At 39.3% G+C, this 21,680-nt stretch overlaps 2 protein-coding genes across 18 annotated transcripts in view; one reads left to right on the top strand and one right to left on the bottom strand.

Moving 5' to 3' along the window:
- Positions 1 to 1,740: 1,740 nt before the first annotated feature.
- On the bottom strand, positions 1,741 to 14,062 carry HNRNPK (heterogeneous nuclear ribonucleoprotein K). 7 transcript variants are annotated; one of them, XM_049896415.1, is made up of 17 exons: positions 13,937 to 14,061; positions 11,862 to 11,936; positions 11,670 to 11,754; positions 11,218 to 11,315; positions 10,547 to 10,603; positions 9,036 to 9,079; positions 8,086 to 8,158; positions 7,489 to 7,560; positions 6,879 to 6,992; positions 6,380 to 6,508; positions 5,406 to 5,713; positions 5,181 to 5,235; positions 4,831 to 4,914; positions 4,521 to 4,536; positions 4,364 to 4,446; positions 3,795 to 3,964; positions 1,741 to 3,084 (listed from the first exon to the last, which is right to left on the bottom strand). In XM_049896415.1, the coding sequence occupies exons 3-17, from the start codon at positions 11,725 to 11,727 to the stop codon at positions 3,051 to 3,053; spliced, it is 1,395 nt and encodes a 464-aa protein (XP_049752372.1). In that variant the 5' UTR covers positions 11,728 to 11,754; positions 11,862 to 11,936; positions 13,937 to 14,061; the 3' UTR covers positions 1,741 to 3,050. The 7 variants fall into 7 exon arrangements, with proteins under 7 accessions (XP_049752372.1, XP_049752373.1, XP_049752375.1 ...); XM_049896416.1 differs by lacking the exon at positions 13,937 to 14,061 and adding an exon at positions 13,572 to 13,588; XM_049896418.1 differs by lacking the exon at positions 11,862 to 11,936 and having other exon boundaries at positions 1,741 to 3,024.
- Positions 14,063 to 14,121: 59 nt separating this feature from the next.
- The window catches only part of RMI1 (RecQ mediated genome instability 1), a 160,244-nt gene continuing 152,685 nt past the window's right edge, over positions 14,122 to 21,680 (top strand). For 8 of the 11 annotated variants that reach the window (XR_007518714.1, XR_007518713.1, XR_007518711.1 and 5 more), the window contains exons 1-2: positions 14,122 to 14,415; positions 20,503 to 20,566. Coding sequence is in view for 1 of the 11 variants with exons in the window: in XM_049896412.1 (XP_049752369.1) it covers positions 14,314 to 14,415 (102 nt within the window). In the remaining 10 variants the exon portion in view is untranslated. The remainder of the gene's footprint in view (positions 14,416 to 20,502; positions 20,567 to 21,680) is intronic. The other 3 variants (XM_049896408.1, XM_049896412.1, XM_049896410.1) reach the window with 3 other exon arrangements.

Below are 21,680 nucleotides of genomic sequence, written 5' to 3' on the forward strand. Positions count from 1 at the left end.
GAAACACTGTAATACTGCTTTCTGAAAGTTCAGTGCCACCAAGAGATTGGGTACTTTAAACTTGCCAGCAATGGCAAACTGACAATAAATGGGAGCTGTAAAATATTCAATGTTGAATTAAACTACCATCAAGACTGAAACCTTTGCAATAAAGTTTTGATGGCACTCATTTTAAAATCAGACTAACCTATTGAGTTTCCATGGCCTAGCATTTTAAATACAGACCTTTACCTAGCAAAGTTAAACAAATCACAAGATCTTTTATTTCATTGTGGAGGAGTAATTTCATTTTGAACACTAACACTTAAGGCATTGTAAAACCATTGAAATGTTTGAGAGAAAAATTGCTGACAGTTGCTTTCCTGGTTGTTTCTGTATTCCAGTAGTGTCAATGATCAGAGATTTAGAATTAACTACGCGATCAAGAAAACCCAAGTATTTTACATTTAGCCTGAACAGAAGACAAACTATTAAAATTTGAATTAGAAATAGGGGAAGGTTTTAAATTCCTCCCTTTAATCCTGAAAAACTAGTGCAATCTCATTTCAAACACATCTGTTGACATTTTGATAAAAGACTTTCAAAAAAATAGTAGCTAATAACATTTTTGAGATGTTTTAAAATTGAGTGCTTAATGAACTGATTTTAAATTTGTATGTTTGTCTCATCCCTCCTGAGAATTTCCTCAACCCAACCTAGTTGAGACCATGTTTTGAATACCAATCAATAGGAATTATAATGCAGAAGACCGCTCCCTCCCAATACTGTATACCTAATTCTTCAAAGGCAAATCTTCTATCTTCAGTAGGTTCGTGGAAGGTCAGGATTTATAAAGGGCAAAATGTAAACTTTTTAGTTAATATTCAGCATATAATATTTACCTAATTTTTGCCAACTTTGAAAGGCAGTGGTCTCCTGGGATACTTTTCTCCCACAGGAGTAACAATTTCATTAAAATGTCATTAACTTTAGAGTAAGGGCCCATTTCAGCAAATGCAGGATATACCGCCCTCAGCAGCTCCAACTTACGCGTATTTAAGCAGCAATGTTAACCCACAGAGAATCCAGCCTAATTTCACCTTTGGGGCAACTACCAGTGTTACCAAGTAGATTCAGACACAAGGCTAACCAACATGAAGAGAACTGAGCTTTCAAGTTATATGACCTTTAGGCATCTTCCAAGGTACCTGAGTAGGCTTAAACCGCCAACCCTTCAGTTAGCTGTTGAGCTGCTTACCCGTTTGCACCACTGAGAAATCTTAAGGATGCTGTCACAGTATCTATCTCACAAGTTCTATAGAAAGGCATATTTGCATGTACCACTATAGGAATACTGCCCACCTCATATTCTTATATATAAACCTCCTTCCTAGGAGCTCAGTAGAACAGAACTGCCATTTCTGAATCCTTTTCAATACAAATGTTACCCTGCCGTCATGCTTTCTGGACACTTGCATGTTAACAGGTTATATTCTATTGATTATAAACCAAGAACCATATTCAGTAATTATTTTACACTATTTTCCAATATCCTCAAGTATCAAACTAGCAGCTATTTTAAAGACAGAAACCTAAGAAACTGATTTCTCGTAATTTGGTAATAGAACTAGAATTGAATGACTCACTCTCATTATGCCAAACTACTTTTAACGCATCAAGAGCCCAACTAGTGCAATTTGTAATCAATCCTACAGATGAGCTTTCCTTTATAAATGCTAGAAAAACACTTCACACAAGAAATAATTTAAAATCACTGTATTTCCTTACAAGAGGAATGTTTGAACAAATTTTACATGTGTCGATCAACCCTAGTTCAAACTGGGCACACACCAAATCTAGCATCATGGGAGTTTTATTTGAAAGTGAACTTTAAACTATCAATACAAAGGCCAAGATACTACACAAAAACATCCACAGGAACTTTTTTCATCTTTTTTTTTGAATTGTTCACAAACATTTCCTACATAATCCAACATACAACAGAGAAATGGTACATCTTTCTTTCAATTTGCATACAATGGAAAACAAGAATATATATATATTTTACAAAGTTAACTAATAGACACTAGCAGGTTGACAGCATAAATCTATAGGTGAGAAATTATCTAATAAAAATAATCAGAATTTATTCACCATCAGTCACGTCCGTAACCCAGTATTATTCTAATAAAACTTGCTGCCAATCAGGCTTCTGGTATGTACTTCTATCACTACCCGATTTGTTGTACTGCTCCCCATCTGGGTTCATCATCATTAATAATATAGAAAATTGTTTCAAAGTAGGGGCAAGCATTTGCAAAAACGAAACAAACAACCCCAGGCTTATTGTAAGCGTATGTGTGATGGGATTTCTTCCCGACAATGGACTTTCAAACCATCAAGTCAGCACTCAATTTGCCACGATATTTTGCCTATGTCCAAGAAGAGATGCACTTATATCCAAGAGAAGAGCTGAAAGTCAAATTTAGTGTTTAGTTTGGGGGTGGGTTGAGGAATTCAGCCATATGAAAAATCTTCAAAAAAAAAAAAAAAAAAAGGACCACCAAAAATAGGTTCACTAAATTTATTTTAAAAATCATAAAACGTTTCTTACAAAAGAGCATTACATTTTGCACACTGCTCTGAAGAGAATGCCAGGGACATGTGGACTATTGTTAACTCTTCCTCCCTGTCCCACCCCCCCAAATGTTACAGTGACCACAAAAGCAAGGTGTTCACAATAATTACATGGGGGGATTTTTTTTTAAACCACCAACAATGAACAAAAAATAAAATTCACTCACTCTGCTGCTGTTTCAAAATTTCAATGTTAGTTTTTGCACACCCTCCCCCCGCCGTTTATAAGGAACTAAAACATTACATCTGGTGAACAGCAAAGATTTCACTACACCTCAAATGCAGAACACCTAGGAAGCAGAGGAATGTTGGCTTTTTAAACAGAAGCAGATAAAAAAAAAAAAAAGATGCAGGACTCCTTCAGTTCTTCACTAGTCTTAGAAAAACTTTCCAGAATACTGCTTCACACTATAAAAAAGAAAAAATATCTTGCATTAGAATCCTTCAACATCTGCATACTGCTTCACACTATAAAAGAAAAGAAAAAAAAAGTACGAATTAGAATTTTTGTTCTTAACATCTGAATCAACATTAAGACAATTTCAATGCTAAGTCAAAATCATAATCATGTCCAATACATTTAAAAGAATTAAACATTAGCAATTGCAAATTAAAATAGCGTAAAGTTCAAGAAAAGTGATTAATAAATTAGACATTAGAAAAACAGAATTAAGAAAACGAAATCAAGCTGTTAATGTTTGATAGAGAAGACAAAGAAAAGCCAGTAAGGTGTGAAATGCTGCATTTAACAGCACCAATCACTTGTCCTGTAGAGGCATGGCCTGTGCCATATGGCAGACTGTGATTTGTTGTCAATTTAGTTATCTAAAAACAACAAAATCACTAGTCTTCCACACAGAACTAGACCAACATCCACTGAATCTTCTATATTTTCTACAGGCTTTGCATTATTTTAACATGTGGTTTTGGCAGCAGTTTTCACCAGAGAAATGGAGAAGTTTACTTGGTTAGGGCTTCTTCCAGCAAGATTAGTATTGAATATCTTCGTTTTTAGTAAGAAAGCAGAAAAAAATTAAGGCAAAGCTATTAGAGTGTTTAGAAGTTAGGTCCCCAAAAGGCTGAGACACCATGGCTTCTAAAAGAAAAATCAACTGAGAGAGAAAGCTTTTTAAAGTTTTAGTATGTTTAAATTATCATAAAGCTAAACTTAAACTGACCTGTTCTGCAGCAAATACTGTGCATTCTGTATCTGGTCCTGTGTTCCTGTAATGGTAATGATCCGATCTTCGGATCCTTCTAAAGGTTCATCAATTTTGATTGAAGCTCCTGACTCATGACGGATTTGTTTAATCCGCTGACCACCTTTGCCAATAATAGATCCAGCCAACTGAAAAAAAAATTGAAAAATAAAGTGTCTGGGACACATTTTAACAAGTTATCAACTGAATTTTTAATAGCCACCAGATGTATCAATTCCGTATTTATTTACTGAGGACTGCTTTATTACCTAATGCCCCTAACTAGTCAAGGCGTGGATAAAAACGTATGTTTACCACCCATGTTAAAATTTCCCTTAATAAGCCGACTAAGGGTTACACTAAGTGCTTATTTTAGTAATCCTGGACATCATTTGTTAAGCCTCAAACTGCAGAATGACACCTCACTGAAGGCTCTTAAAACACAATCTCAACCCTCAAATAGAGTATTTTTGTTAACAACTTTTATTAAAAGGCGGGGAATTTAAGGCTCAATAATCAGAAAAAAAAAATTCATTAGAAATACTTACATCTTTGGGAATAGTTACTTGTGTGGTAATGATAGGTCCACCAAGATCACCATATGAGCCACGACCCCCTGCATAGGAATAATCTGATTTAAATAATGAGCATCAAGTTCTTTTAGAAAACATGAAATATTTTGATTTCACAAAGGAGAAAACTTACCATATCCGGAGCCACCCTAAAAACAGAAAAAAGAAAACAGAAAATTACTTTGCCTTCAAAATTTCTCAGCAAGTACCTTAATACTCATGAAAACCCATCAGTTTAGGAAATCCAAGTTCTCCCAAAGCCTCCCGAGTTTACTTCCAATGAATATAATTCAGAAGACAATCCTCAAAGAAAAACACACATTCAGGTACACAGCATTCAAAGAAACAAACACACCACATGGGGGAGGGGGGACGAAACACGTATCGATGAGCAAGTAAACATCTTAAATAACTGGTATGCATGCTAAAACATGATACTCAACCTGTGGTTCATAAGCCATCTGCCACTCCGATGGGCTCCATGTATCTATTGCAGAATCCCAAGTTTCATCAGCACTGAAACCAACCTGTTAGTGATAAACACTGCTATTAACAGGAACCTCCGTTATATTTGTCACAATTATGATTTTTATACAGCCACATCCTATTTCATACCCCCCCCAAAGTAATACAGGGCAGCAGCTACATATTTTGGGTGAACAAAGATGGCTCAATAAAGTCCTAATACTCCAGGAAACAGAACAAAACGATTTACGTTACTATTTCAACTTTAACCACTCAACTTTAAGACCTCTTACAACCCACCCACAGAAGTTGCTACGTGAAAGCTTACCATGCCATCGTAACGGTCTCCAGGTCTCCCTCTTCTGTCATAAGCCATGAGATCTCTGCAAACATAACAGCTGTTGTAATCTCAGCTTGTTTACATTTACATACTACACATATCAAACCAAAGTCTACCCACCCTGCTTATCCCTATAAAACCCACTGCCGTCGAGTCAATTCTGACTCATAGCTTAATCCCTATATGCAGCCTCTTTTAAGTCATACAACTTACCCTCCTCTAGGTGGTGGTGGTGGAGGAAGAGGAAGATTCCGAGCTCTGCTACCACCCCGGCCACCTCGTCCAGGAGGAGGAGGAGGAGGTCCTCGACGAGGGCTCATGTCGTCATAATCTCTTCTAGAAGGGGGCATGGGACGTCCACCCCGACCAGGAGGCATTCTGTCAAAACCACCTCTTCCCCGCATAGGGAATCCCACAGGACGTCCACGCCGGTCATCAAACATCATTGTAAAGCCACCATAATCATAAGTTTCATCGTAAAAATTGGGATCATAAGGCTGTGCACGTCCTTTGATGGGCGACTACAAGAAAAATACAGCAACTTTACAGAATGAAGGTAAAAAACCTTGGTTTTTACCAACCCTTCTCTCAACAAAACATTTCAAGTCTTTTTTTCCCCCTTGGAGCTAAGAATAGGAATGTAGGCAAAAATAGTAACTAGGAAAAAAAAAAGATTACGAAACAAAAAAAAGCAATACTTTGCAGGTCCTGAACAACAAAGTGAGCATTACTCTCCGCAAGGAAGAAACAGCCATCTACTCACACAGTTAAGTCTTAAGAGATTACAAACCTCCTCCGTTTCACACACAGAAAACGACTATGGACACATCACAGTATATTCTATAAAAAAACGGATGGGAAGCTGAGCAATGTAGCATTAAACAGCAGTACTAGAGGGACTGTGTAGCTTTTGCTTCCACAACCGACCCCAAAATTTTATTTGAAAGACAAGAAACTACAAAAAAAAAAAAAGTCACCTATGAGCAAATGACCACCCTCTACCGCTTCCCAAAGCATTTCTAAATTAAAATGATGAAGTCTGGGTGATAGAAAATAGAGCTGGAATTTTAAAAACAATTGGTAGACAAAAAGAAAGTAAAAGCTATTTGCCTAAACATCCTTAAATGACTTTTCCATGAGATGAATTTTGGTTCCGTAAAATTAAATCTAAAGTGTTCTGAAGATACCTCAGATATAAGATCAAGGATGATCTTTATGCACTCTACAACCCTATCCGGCTTTCCTCCAATGAGAACGACTCTGTCAGTGGAATGAGGACAGCATTCCTGGAAAAGCTTGATTGTTGTCTGAGTGTTCTGCAACAGGTTCACAAAGAGAAAAATTAGTTAGATTAAAAAAGGATAAAAACATACTAGTTTTCCAGGTTCAAGTACAATTTCATTTGAATTTAGTAACCTCCCCCCTGCCCCCCCCCCCAGTATAAAAACTTTGTTACTATGGGGCAGAGCCTGGCTTTGTGAAACGTAAAAATTTTGACAAAATAACTTATCTAGTGTTGCCAGGCCTTTTTGTTGTTCTAACAGCAATTTAAATGATACAAATAACGGGGAATCTTAGGGAGGGAAATCAAAGGGGGAGTGAGAAGCCCACTAAACCAATCTAGAGAAAAAAATTACTTTCCAGTAAAAAATATGGCAGGCGGAGAAAAGCAAAAGCTGCCTTTACCTCTCGGAGTTCTTTGATTTTAGCACCTTTGACCCCAATAATTCCTCCCGCCAGACTCTGATGAATCAACAGTCTCAACTCGCAGTCAAAGTCGCTTCCTTTATAGTGTTGGTACTGCGGAGGGAGATTTGTAAAACTTTAGTCCGAAATCAAGAATCCCCCAACATACACTTATCTGCTATAAGCGTAACAAAATACTGTTGCAGTGAGCAACCTGAATTTATATTTCAATAACTTTACCAGTTATGTGCTTATTATCCTCAATAGCCAGGCCCAAAAAGGACATTCTGCACCACCTTAAAAAACTATTTTATTTTCAGGTCCTGCAACACCATACCCACACTGCAGCCATTTAGCATGTCGCTGTTACCACAAAATTATTATTAACATTCAAATAACACCATAATAAAAATGACTGCAAAGCACTTTGCGAATGTAGTTAATTCCCACTGCAGCATGGAGCAGGGTCAACAGTGAGTTGTAAGACCATTCATTTATCATGTTTTTAAGGTTTTTCTAGAGATGGGAAAAGTACACTATGTTAAAAATAAAATCGATCCTATGGGCCAGGCTCCATACTTCAGTGGGGTTCAATGGCACTATGACATACATTTAAGCATTCCACAGCATCAGATTCGAGCGGGAGCTGGCTGGTTGCAGTGGGTGATGGCAACTGCAGGCCCTGAAAGTAGAAAAATAAGAGTAATAGGTTAAGTGTCTAGTCTGATCAGGCTATTGTCGCATATATTGGTAAAGCTACTACAACACATTTTAAGTCTATGTTACACAAATAAGAAACTGCTTATCTACAATAAGAATAAATATAAAATACTTTTCTCTGCATACCTAGTAAATAAAAGATTACACAGGGCTTAAAAATTCTCTAATCAGAGCAAAATAATTCTCCTTCCTAACATATTCACACATTTTATTCAAGGGGGGAAAACCCTCTAAGACTAAAACCGACTAAAATATAAACTAAATCCACGTTAAGTATGTGACCACAAGTAGTTCGTATTTAAGTAGTGGTCACCCGTATCTAATAACAAGTAATTTAAGTATAATGATTCTGTACGTTAAAAAGCAGATTTTAATATATGGCTACTATCAACTGTTAAATGTACTATCCACCTCCCCCATTATAACTCAATAAAACAAACATTCCCCCTTTCATTGCCAAATATATAAACAAAAAACATAAGCCTACCTCTTCCAAGGTAGGGATGATTTTCTTCAGAATTTCTCCAATTGTTTCAATATCAGCACTGATACTCAATATGCTGTCAAACATCACAAATACCAGATAGTACAAAAAAGGTGGAAAAGAAAAATGAGTTTTGTTTGTCACAAATCATACAAACGTTTACAGAGAAGTAACATACAATTATTTAATACTCCCCATTTACAGTAGCCTATTTATAGATTTTTCTCACATGCATTTTGTTTTATGCCCAATACAAACATGGTAACAGTATTAGACTTGCAGAGAGACAGAGAGAATGGGCTTTTGGAAGGGCTCAGATTAAGTGGGCAATAAATTGACCAGAACTGAAGCAGAGTTGATATTTATGTTCCCCGCCACCACTAATTAAGAATACCCTCGCTATTACATTGGTATAACTGGCACACCTTGTCTTAGGTAAAGTTGGGGGAAGGGGGAGGATATGCAAGTGGTGAACATTATATTTGGAATAAGGTTATGGATACCAGTTAGAAATTAGATCACTAATGGGCTCTGCAAGAAAACAAATACAAATGCAAGACAAAACAAAGACAACACAAATGAGAAGTGAAGGAAAGTGAACCAGAGTTAGCATTTCATCAGAAAAAATTATGAACAGGCAATGTTGGGAAGCAAAGGTGGGCCACGAAGACAGAGCGAGAGACTATTTCGGTAACAATTTGATTTACAATGCAGCAAATATGCAACACTTGAAGCTGTGCTCCTTCCATCGAAATAAAATTAGTCGATCGTTTGGGTGGGCAACTCACGGTAAAAGTTCAGTGACAAAAAGACTTAATGGGGAAAATAAGACAGAAACTTGAAAAACAATACACCGTCTAAAGGGGATACTATTTAATTATATAAAAGGCAGGTAATAAAATACATTTCTCTCTTTCTAATCAGGCAGTGAGGCATAAACTGTTGGGACATACCGCTCGGGGCCACTGCTGTCTGGGACTGAAACACTGGCATTGTACTGCATTGGTCATTGGCGTTCGTGGATGTTGGCATTGGGCATGGGCATTCAATCAGAAGTTGTCAAGTATGGTACCCGTTTGGCAACGAGCACATTTTTGGGCATAGCCAACCAGGGTTTTCACATGGGCGTTCAGGGGCGGATGGGCCAACGTCATGGTGGGCAACGCAGGGGTAAGTCGATCCAGTACATGGGCAACGGAGATATATGGCCAAAAAAACAAGGAGAGGGAAAAGGGGGAAAAGCAATAAATTTTAATTTAATACAAACTATACTCATACTCTCAATTAATGAAACAAGCTTAAGTTGTTCTGAAGACTAACACAATAATGGACTTCTCTATATCTGACTGTGGCTTAACATTTAAGGATCTTAAAATGATGGTTCTAGCTACTTTTTTTTTTTTTTGTAAATAAATGATGTTTCAGTAGCAGGCTGGCTCCTGAGGGTAGACACAAAACCTGTCATGACTCAAAGTTTACTGAAACTCTTGAGGAAATGGGGAAAATTACTAACCCAGATTATTATACAGAACATCTGGATTAAGAAGAGAGAGATTTATAAAAGACAAAACGAAAATTCCCACACCACCAAAAAACCCTATTAGAAGACTAGTTGTTTCCTGAAGGTTTAAAATGCACTCCTAGATCCTAACAGGTAGATTTATAAAATTTTAAAATTTTCAAGTTCAGTTTATAGCATTCAAGAGGAACATACAAAGATCTGCGACCAAGAGAGAAATGAAAAAACTGTCAAATAAGTATTCAACACAAAGTTATTATTTGCCTCAATTTTAGCAAGAAAATAAAACAATGTGCACGCTGAGGAAAAAATTCAGTAATTTTCATGTAGCAAAGTCCTACAAATAAATATACTAACTTCTGAGGATGCCAACATTTACTGTGTCTAATCACAAGAGTCAACCCACTATAAAATACGAAGACTTAAAATTATATGCAGTAACAAACTGCTTCCCAATTGTGCGAGTATGTTCCTGCTCTATTCTTTACCCACATTTAAATCATGCAACCTCAACACTAATTTCTTTGTGCTCCACGGGCAAGCTGTTAAAAGAACAGATGGACTTAAAGAAAAAAAATTGGGGGTTTAATCAGCCACCTGCAATGGTTTTCAGTAACACAGCAATCTACTCACACAGAAAATGGTGCAATTAAGTTTCTATACTTTTGTCAATATTTCTAATTTAGGTGTTATCTTGCTTTGAAGTGATTAATTTGCTCGAATCCTATTAGTAAATGAAGGAGTTTAATATAAACCTCCTCCCTCGTAACTCAATTTTGAGTTTTGTTAAAAAACAAAAATGGCAAATTGAGAAATCATCCATGTAATTAATCATTACAAATGGCTTATGTCTAGTCTATGATTCCTCTGATTCAAATCTTTAAACTTCTAGAAACACGTAAACAGAAGCTGCTTGTTTAGTAGTTTAAACTCTTTAATACTTACGTCTGTACGAAGAGCCTTAATATTCTTGCCTCCTTTTCCAATCACTGCCCCAGCATTCTGGAGAAAGTAAAAAGAGGATTTTTTTTTTTGCCTTTCTATAAATTTAATATATATCTCCCAACATTCTTGGCTTTGACCCCTTTCCCTGCCCCTCCAAAAATCCCGGCTCCAACCTGTTACTGGGCTGAAAATCTATTTGGGGATATCCAAACCCTCAGGATAAAACCAATTCTCTACCCAGAATGCCAAAAACACATTCCGGGTATGTAACATAAACACTTACTAATTTTATAATACCCTTCTCTAAAATAATAAAGTAATTTTCACCGACATTATATACCCTCATCTTGCACATAAATGACTAACCAAAATATTCTAAAATAAACTCACCACGTAATCAAGAGCCAATTCATTGATGCCCTAAAGATTACACCCACCCATCTTCCTGTAGTGGTTCATCACATGGTTTTTATCTTGTCAGCAAAATAAAAACCAGAGCTATATACCAAAGCTATAGGTTAAAAAAAAAAAAAAAAAAAAATCACACGAAACAAATCCTTTATATTCTTTAACCTGTAAGATTTTGAAGACTGCCCAAAGAACCAAATAACTAATCTTAATTTCTGCTGGAATATTAAAACACTTCCAAATCATCGAGAATAAACTCATACCTTGCTCTGAAGCAGAATGCGCAGCTCAACCATCTCATCAGTGTTCCTAGATCTTTTAAATGCTTGTTCCTCTTCCATATCTTCTGCAGGGCGTTTACCTAAAAATTAAGTTAAGATTTCAACAACATGACCAATGTCTTCAAAAAACAGCACTTTGTTACATTCTAGTTTTAACCTAACTTTAAACTTAAATTAACTCATTGTTTGAAGCACAGTTGTCCCTAATTTCAAGTGTTTTTCAAGGACAAAAGCCATTATAAATCTAGTTCTTTCAGATATGAATCAAAGCCTGTTTCGCTTTCAATAAACACAATCTACCGCGGGGCAATACTTCAAACTAAGATGCGAACAACAGATTATTTCTAGCTATGAAATTAAAATGATTTACATAAAAGACAACAGTGTATTAAAACCACAACAAAAACAATATAATGGGAAATAAGCTTTCTCACCAAATTCACCATTGGTTTCAGTGTTGGGGAAGGTTTCCTCTGGCTGTTCAGTTTCCATTTTCTTGTACTAAACGGACACACCGATCTGTTAAAAAATAGAGCAGCTAGTATATCTGGCTCATGGTAGAGTAAGCCGGGTATCTTGCTAAATATTAAGACAAGCAAAGAAATGACTCTGCTTCTGGAACGTACCAGTTATTATATATCCTTGCAGAGCAGAACTGTTCTGGGCGGGACCAATAACTGACACCCTAGTGCTGCAGTAGCCTATAAAAACATAAATCAGTTTTGCTTTTTTGTTCATTCTTATAACTGAACACTAATTTCTGACCATAATGCTGACTTGAACACAAACTACATAACCATTTCTAAAACTTGATTCTTCATCTCATGATTTTAAAATCCAAACGACTGCCAAAACTCAAACAACACTTTTTTTTTAAACTAATGGAAAACACTTAGTTTTTAAGCCACTGAATTGACTTCCACCACAGCAACTAGTCGTTTCACTATTGTATACAAAGACAGACAGCACATGAGCTTATCAGTTTCGGTTTTGTTTTTCAAAATCTGTTAACTGCATCTTATTTAGAGGAGACAAAATTATTTTTATGTTGGAATTTCTGATCTTGATGGGTTTCCTACAACTGCATGGTATTTTCTGAAATCCTGGGAGTTCACAAATATAACGGCAATACAAGTCATACCCAATAATCAGTTCTACTAGAGACTAAATCTCAAAACCTAGTACACAACACGACTCGGTTACTTAACAGAGCTAATGGAATCTTTGCACACTATATATTCCTCACTAACGGACATTTTAAATTAGAATGAAAAAAGTATAGCTTAACAATTACATCGACATAAAAAAACTAAAGATCCCACATGCCATAACGGTGATGGGACCCAAACACCTTTCAGATGCTCTCTTCGGAACGGCACAAAAAGCCAAGTGACCCCTTCTACTAGAGGGGTGCCCAGACATCACTGAGATACAGAAAAAACAAAAACCAAGGCGGCAATTTCGCCGCCCATCCTTCCATAACGTTTGTTGATAAACCCACTCTTCTAACGACCAGAAAAAACCCTACTGGGCCATGACTATTAAAGGCTGAGGCATGGCGAAAAATTTGGATACGAGAGCTTAAAAAAAAAAATAGGAATCTACATGTAAGAATAACGTCGCCGCTGTTAATCAGCTAGGTCCCTTTCCGCCATCCTTCAGACCCCCAAAATACGTTAAGTATGCGCCCGGGCAGTCGTGCGCAAACACCCCCGGTCCTCCCTAGACAGGACTTAGGAAAGTCAGAGGCGATGGCAAACGCGCCGCACCTCTCCTCACCCGGATCCGACGGGAAATGGCGGCCCGCGTAATGGCGCCTACGTGCTACTAGGCGGAGCTGAGCGTGGACCCCCTCCCCCACCCACCACGCGGTCCCGAGATCGCAGCCTCCCGCACCCCTCCCCCCGCCCGCCGCGGAAGACAAAGCAACCGAGGCAGCCCGGGCCATCCCGATGACCCCGGCTCTCGCCCAGCCCCACGCCAGGAGGACCCCAGTGCGGCGAGGCCCACACAATGCGAGCGACGCCGCGGCGCGAGGCAGGTCGCCTCGGGCTCCCGCCCGCCGGCCCCTTCTTCCCAAGCAAGGGGCCTACTTCCCAAGCCCACATAACTATGTTTCATCCTGAAAGAACACACCCGCAATTCCCCCAAAATCTCTAGCACCACAACGCGGACTGCAGATATACGCTCAGGAAAATGGCGGAGATGGGGGAGGGGAAAGCCGGCAACGTCTCCTCGCTGGGAACCCGCCAAGCACCTAAAAAGTCCTACTTCAAGCGGGAAAACTCGTTTCCCACCCTCGCCTCACAGATAGCCCTCCCGGCTCCGCTCCTCACCGCGCGAGGCCGCCGTCCCTTCGCCGCCGCGCCGCCTCAGCCGGTCACAGCTAGACAGAGAACGAGCGCAGGCCCCCACCACCCTCCCCCGCCTTCTCCTGCTCGGCTAGCCTACCCCGCCGCCGCGCCTGATTGGCTGCCCAAGCTTCAGCGGTGGCGCGAAGGCAAAGAGATTGGCCCAAGGCCGCGTCAATCAAAGCCCGGAGGAGGCGACAACCCCGCCTTCCGCCGGCGCCTCCCTTCAGGCTGAGGCCGCTAAGGGCCCGAGAAAAACCAGGCTTGGAAAAAGTGAAAGCAGCCTTTCAGGGAGGCCAAACCCCTGCCTGAATACATATTACCCAAGACCAATAACTCCAATTACTTACAGGCCGCGAACAAGCGGAACGCAGGCAAGACGTCGAGGTCTGTGCGGCAGAGAAACAGAGGATAATGGCGTCTGCAGTGCTTTCGCCTGGAGCGCCCTCCTCCTTTCTCGTTTGCGCACTGTACTAGCGGGGGGAGGGGGCTTCTCGCGAGATCTAAAGGTTGTCTTGCTCACGCGCACGGGGCGGGGCGTCTTCAAGGCCCGAAGGAGTCCTTGGTGTCGGAGGAGGGGCGTGAGCGCGCGGCAAATCGGGCGGGAAGAGGCAAAACACGCGTAGGGCGCGCGCCGTGACGGTTCCTGTTTTCACGGTCGCGCGGCCCGGAACCGCTGTTGCGCGAGGGGAATGCGCGACGCCCGGTCGGTGCTAGGCCCAGACGAATGTCCACGTCTCCAGAGCCCATACTCGCGTCTCCTTCCCTCCCTGACGCCCCCCTCCACCCCCGTCCCGGGCTGTCAAGCTGCGGGACGAGCTGCTGGTCGGTAAGTGCCGGCGGGCTGGGTCCAAGCCTCGGAAACCCGCTGCGTGTAACGGGCCGCAGCGTCCTTCATGCGCGGCTAGGGGCCGAGGGCGCAGCTGGCGGTTCGCGTCCTTCCGGCCGCCGGAAAACGCCGGCCGGCCCCCCAGGCCCGTACGGGGCGAGCCTCGCACTCCGGGACAGTTTTCTCCGCGGTGGTTTCGGCCCTGAGCCTGCCGCAGTCCGAACACTCGGGGGAGCCCGGGCATTTGTACGGCGCTCTCCGTTCACGACGCCCACGATACGGGTATTCCGTAGTGTCGGCACTGCGGTTGATTCTGTGAAAAAGTTGGGGAAGTAAATATTGCATTTATTTCCTAAAATGAACATTCCTAAAATAAAGTATTCCTAAAATGAGTGCAGAGCGTAAAAAACGTTATAGACATCCGCGTTCCGTTCAAGTCTTTAAAACGCACAGCATGTGTCTGGATTCCGCTGGAATCAGCCCGCCCTCAAAGATCTCACCATTTTAAGCACATTTAATTTATACTTGCTAAGTGTTTTTTTTTTTTTTTTTAAGTGTTGGGTTATTCATCTCCAAAGCCCCTGTGCCAAACTTTGATGATTTATTAAGGTGTATAGGTCATTAGGTGACAAACCTGGGAAATTGCCAACCCTATTAATTCCTGCTTTCCACATCATAAGTGACTCTTCATCACTCCTGGAGCAAACTCGTGTGATAGTGTACACATAGAGCTAAACCCACCAGTAGCAGAACATTCCTTAAAAATTTTGGGGGGATGATGAATTTGTGCTGATTCATTTCAACTGTAACTTGATTTCCATCTTGCATCGTTTGCAAAATACATATATCAGCTTCCTTTATAAGAGCTATGATTATGCCCATGGATCATCTTTCACTTGCCTGATTAAGAGGACAACTTATGTTAGGGGAAGCTGAGCACTTCCCCGGGAAGTATCAGCATTTACAGGTTGGGAGTACACTTTAACAAAAACTGTTAAGTGCATAGTGCCTGGGATTGTGGACCTTATAAAAGGTCTGTTCAAGTAATACAATTTATTTAATGGCCCCCACCATGAAGAGCATGTTGTTAAGGAGGTAAAACCAACAAGATAGTTTTGGTTTTGGTAGTTCACGTTTTTATTAAATATCCAACTAAAATTTGATGGAAATGCTTGAATTATAGAGATTTAATCTTCCATTCAGGATTTACAACATTTAATTGAGTGTCATTTAAAACCTGGGATAATTCACTACACACATATGCACATGTAAGGGGACTGTAATAATGATGTTTCCTTTCCAGTTAGTATTTCTGTTGCAGCCATCATTTTCTGCTGCTGAGAAGCAGTGATGAAGTGATGTGCCGGAATCCAAAGTAAGCAGCCCTGAAGGTAGAGGAGCCTCTTCCTCCCAATTTCACTGCCCCCTGACTGGGCCCTGCCTGACTGACTCAGTCCTGTTGAAAGCTGTTCCTCAGCTTCTTTACATGCTATTGTAGCTGGGGTTTAGTTTTCCTTTTCCTGTTTGTTTTCTCCCTTACCTCTTTACCTTTAATTTTTTCTTTAGGTTTATGCTTTAAATTATAGGCAATCCTGTCTTTTTCCCATCTTGGATTTTCTATATATTGTATCTGCTCATTCAAGGACTTGCCAGCTTGATTAATTACAGTTTGTCTGCTGTAATTATTTGCATGATCACTTTGGAATCTCAGATTTAAGGGTAGTATTACTTAGCTGTGGAATTTACTTTAGATAAGCTAATATAATTGAGATTGTGCACTAGCCACCTGGATTATTATTTAAAATATTATAACTATTATTTATGGAATTCCCCACTATGAACCAGTTTTTGCTTTTTCCACGATATAAAAACACTGTTACAAACGTTCTAGCACATAAATCTTTGTCATTTCTGGGTTCCTTAAGATTAATTCTGGAAAGTAAAAGGAGTGGATCGTGAACATTTTTTTTTTTTTTGGTACGTAACAAATTTTATTCCTTTCCCTCCCCAATTAAACACATCCCCGTTGCCGTTGGGTTGATTTTGACTCATAGTGATCCTCTAGGACAGAGTAGAACTGCCTCAGAGGGTTTTCTAAGGAGCAGCTGCTGGATTTGAACTTCCAGCCTTTTGGTTAGCAGCTGAACCCTTTAACCAGTTTCCCACCACGGCTCCAATTAAGCATATACTGTTTCTCAGAGCTCATGAACGTTTCTTAATGTGCAATTAAATTTTTTTTCCCCATATTTATTTCTCTTTTCTTGGACAGTGGAGTTCTTGAGGATCTGGGGCTCTTCTTTGTGTATTACCAGATAGGAAGTTGTGCTGCCCTAACTACGTAACCTCCTGAGCTGTTTCTACCTGCAGTGACTGTGGTTATCCAATTTGTCCAGAAAGGGAAAGACAGAAATCCTGGGAATTCTCTGATAGACTAGATGAAAGTAATAAAATTATTAAGGGTCTCAACTATTGAAAACCATTCTAAACATTCATAATGCAGGACCCATATGATAATACTTTTTTCCCCTTAAAAAATGAAAAAAACCTTTCTAACCTGTAGGGGAAAAAAATCCTATTATACATAGAATCATGTTTTTATTACAATTATTACCAACATACAGTTGTGGGAGAATGTGGCCATGTCCTGGATGAATCCCACCATCCACTTGCCTTAACTTGGCTGTTAAGAATTTTGTGTAACAGACGTGCATTCAACACTTTCCCCCACTAAAGTTCTTGCCTTTTTCTTAAAATATTTGAATGCCTTATAATATTAAATGTCTCATCACATTTGTTTGTATTTAAAAAATGTTTTGTTTTTTTTTTGGGCTCTAGTCGTTGGAATTTTTTCCTTGCCTAGTTACAGTAACGTTCCTGTAAAATTATAGTATGTCACTTAGCTCCAGAAGTGGAGAGTCAGCTCCTGGAGGGTACTAATTGGAGAGAATCGTTAATTAGAACCGCTGCACATTAATGGAACAATTTGGTTGTGGTTCACTGAGCAGGGTTTCTCAGAATTTTTCTCAACTGTGCGTTGAAAGGAGTTTTGTCATTTGTTGTGTTCAATAGCCCAAATAAGTGAGTGTTTGGGATAAATAAAAAAAAAAATAAGCCTTACAAATTACCAATTTATAGTATTTTAAATTTTTTGTTTTATGTGGTTTTTAATATAGCAAAACGAAAAATAGTGCTTAACCCTGACACTGTTTTGAAACTGTCACAAATATGAATGTGGTATGTAATGTTTTTAGTTTTTCTTTTAACTGACTTTGTGAATGAAATAATTTAGAATGCACTAGGTGAGCCTGGCTATTTAAATGAGATCAAGAAAAATCTGTTCATTGTGCTAACATGGTACTCTTAAAGGATGACCATTTGTGTGTGGGTTGTATGTGTAAGTGAACTTTACATGCAAATGACTCACTGCCCTTGAGTCAGCAGTACCTGCAAAAAGGGGTAGGAATGGAGATTAGCAGAATTTGAGCTGTAGCTCTGGGACTGCTGCTGGGTATGAAATTTTAGGTGAGCCAGGCAGTCTCCATGCCTTCTTACCTTAAAAGATTGCTTTGAGATATAGCAGATGTAAAAGTCTTTTGAAAAATGTGCACAGTCTTATAAATAAGTTTTAATTTTTCTTTTCAGCAAATGCTTACCTTCAGCTCTTAGTTTACACATCTGCGTCTGCTGGAATATAAAGTTAGTATCTCAGAAATTCATCGTTATTCATTCCCTGTCCAGTCTTGATCTTTTCAATTCACAACCAGTCAACCTTTCTGCCTTTCTTAGTGGTTTCTTCCTTCGCCAGAAGTTTCAACAGTATTATTTCCTAGTAGATAAAAGGTTTGAGTAGAAAATAGCTTTTGAGTTATATAGCTGCATATAATAACTTAGGTGTTTTGTAGGATAAAACATCTTGCAAGCAAATCGATTGTAATTGTGGCAAGTATGTTTGATAATTCAGTTAAACAATGTACAACTATTCTGAAAGTATGCTTTGTCCTGATTTCAGTTTATACTCCTAGTAACTGCTTTCAAATTATACTAGGCCCGTTTGCCAGCACTGTGGTGTTTAAACTTTAGTGGGGGCAAATAGGTAACTTATTGAATCAGCCACCAAAGAGCTATGGACCTGGAGTCATTTTTGAGATTAAAAACAGTGATTCTAATAGATGCAATAAAATAGTATTTTTGAATCTCGGTTATATAAGTACAGATCTCAATATCGATGATAAGATGTCACTAAGCTGTAGCCTCATGGAATTGTACCTGCTGGTTTTGTTGTTACTGAGTTCGTGGAGTCGGTTGTAACTCAGCCACCCTGAAATACCGCCTGGTGCTGTGCCATCCCCACCATCGTTATGCTTGACCCCCATTGTTGCAGCCACGGTGTCAATCCATCTTGTTGAGGGTCTTCCTCTTTTTCCGTGACCCTTTACTTTACTAAGCATGATGCCCTTCTTCAGGGACAGGTCCCCCCGATAACACATCCAAAGAAGTCTCTTCATCCTTGCTTCTAAGGAGCATTCTGGCTGCACTCCTTCCAGGACAGATTTGTTTGTGCTGGCAGTCCATGGTATTTTCAATATTCTTCACCAGCACAATAATTCAAAGTCATTAATTCTTTTTTGGTCTTCATTATTGTCCAGCTTTCCCATGCGTACGAGGCGATTGAACATACCATGACTTTGGTCAGGTGGACCTTAGTCCTCAAGTGATACCTTTGCTTGTTAACACTTGCAAGAAGTCTTTTGCAACAGATTTGCTCAAGGCAACGTGTCATTTGATTTTTTCTTTTTAAATTTTTATTGTGCTTTAAGTGAGAGTTTACAAATCAAGTCAGTCTTTCACACAAAAACTTATATACACCTTGCTACATACTCCCAATTGCTTTCCCCCTGATAAGACAGCCTGCTCCCTCCCTCCACTCTCTCTTTTTATGTCCATTTTACCAGCTTCTAACCCCCTCTACCCTCTCATCTCCCCTCCAGGCAGGAGATGCCAACATAGTTTCAAGTGTCCACCTGATCCAAGAAGCTCACTCCTCAGCAGCATCCCTCTCCATCCCATTGTCCAGTCCAATCCCTGTCTGAAGAGTTGGCTTTGGGAATGGTTCCTGTCCTGGGCCAACAGAAGGTCTGAGGGCCGTGACCACCGGGGTCCTTCTAGTCTCAGTCAGACCATTAAGTCTGGTCTTTTTACGAAAATTTGGGGTCTGCATCCCATTGCTCTCCTGCTCCCTCAGGGGTTCTCTGTTGTGTTCCCTATCAGGGCAGTCATTGGTTGTAGCCGGGCACCGTCTAGTTTTTCTGGTCTCAGGCTGATGTAGTCTCTGGTTTACAGGGCCCTTTCTCTCTCTTGGGCTTGTAATTACCTTATGTCCTTGGTGTTCTTCATTCTCCCTCGGTCCAGGTTCATTTGATTTCTTGACTGCTGCTTCCATGGGCGTTGATTATGGATCCAAGTAAAAGGAAATCCTTGACAACTTCGTTATTTTCTCCATTTATCATGATGTTGCTTATTGGTCCATCTGTGAGGATTTTTGTTTTCTTTATACTGAGGTGTAGTCCACACTGAAGGCTGTAGTCTTTATTTTCATCAGTAAGTACTTCAAGTACTCTGTGCTTTCAGCAAGCTAGGTTATGTCATCTGCATATTGTAGGTAGCTAATGAGTCTTCCTCTAATCCTGATGCCGTGTTCTTCGGATAGTTGCTTCTTGTATTATTTGCTTAACATACAGATTGAATGATATGGTGAAAGGATACAACCCTGACACACACCTTTCCTGATTTTAAACGATGTAGAATTCCCTTGTTCTGTTCAAACGACTGCCTCTTTGTCTATGTACAGGTTCCTCATGAGCACAATTAAGTGTTCTGGAATTCCCATTCTCTGCAGTGTTATCCATAATTTGTTATGATGCATATAGTCAAATGTCTTTGCATAGTCAATAAAACACAGGTAAACATCAGTCAAGATCCATCTGACACAAGTAATGATATCCCTCTTTCCGTGTCCTCCTCTGAATCCGGTGGTTTTAACATACCTTATTTTAATTTATTTAATATCTTGGTGTTATTTTGTTTTAGGTCTGTCTCTTCTGAAGCGTGCAGCTGGATTTGCTTTATTCACTTTGAAAGTATCTTTTAGTGGGTGAGTTTATTTACGTTCACTATGATTGTTGACATATTTATCATTTTATTTATTGTTTCTGTATATAGCCCTTTGTGCCTTCTGTTGGATTGCTTGTTTTCTTTATTCTTAATGTTTTCCTTAGCTAGTTTGAAAATTACTATATTTCTGTTCTTCTGGTGTTTAGTTTTTTTGTTTTAAATTGAGATGTGATTTATAATCAGTAAAATTTCATGCTTTTTGGTGTATAGTTCTATGAATTTGGACAAACACATATATTCACTTCACCACTACCACAATCAAGAACAGAACAGTTCTGTCATCCCAAAATATCCTCCTACCTCTTTGTAGCCAGCTCTCCACTCCACACCCCTAGCCCCTTGAGACCACTGATCTGTTTTATGTTTCTATAGTGTTGCTTTTTCCAGAATGTTATATAAATGGAATTACACAGTCTTTGTCTGGCTTATTTCACTTAGTATAGTGCATTTGACATTCATCTGTGTTATTGCATGTATCCATAGTTTGTTCCTTTTTTTATTATCATATAGTATGGACGTACTTGTTTGTTTATCCATTCACCAGTTTGAAGGTATTTGCATTGTTTTCTAGTTTTCGGCAATTATGAATAAAGCTGCTAGAAATGTTTACATACAGGTTTTTAATAAATCTAAGTTTTCACTTCTCTTGAATAAATACCTAGCAGTGGGATTACAGGATCATATGATAAGTGTGTGTTTAACTTTCTAAGAGACTGCTAAACTGTTTTCCAAAGTGGTTGTGCCATCTTGTGTTCCCACCAGCAACATGTAAGAATTCCAGTACTTGGTATTGTTAGTTATTTTTTATTTTAGCTGTTCTAAGTGGTACCACATTGTGGTTTTAGTTTTGCGTTTCTCCGATGTCTCATGAAAGTGAGCATCTTTTAATGTGTTTATTTGCAATCATATATCTTCACTGGTAAAGTATCTGTTCAAATCTATTGCTCATTTTTAAATTGGATTTTTGTTTTCTTACTGAATTTTTAAAATTCTGTGTATTCTAGATACAAGTCTTTCGATAGTTACATGTTTCTCTTAGTCTGTGACTTTTTATTCTTTTAACTGACTTTTGCAGATCAGAAATTTAAAATTTT

Source organism: Elephas maximus, chromosome 9, assembly GCF_024166365.1.
Source record: "Elephas maximus indicus isolate mEleMax1 chromosome 9, mEleMax1 primary haplotype, whole genome shotgun sequence".
NCBI classification, from domain to species: Eukaryota; Metazoa; Chordata; class Mammalia; order Proboscidea; family Elephantidae; genus Elephas; species Elephas maximus.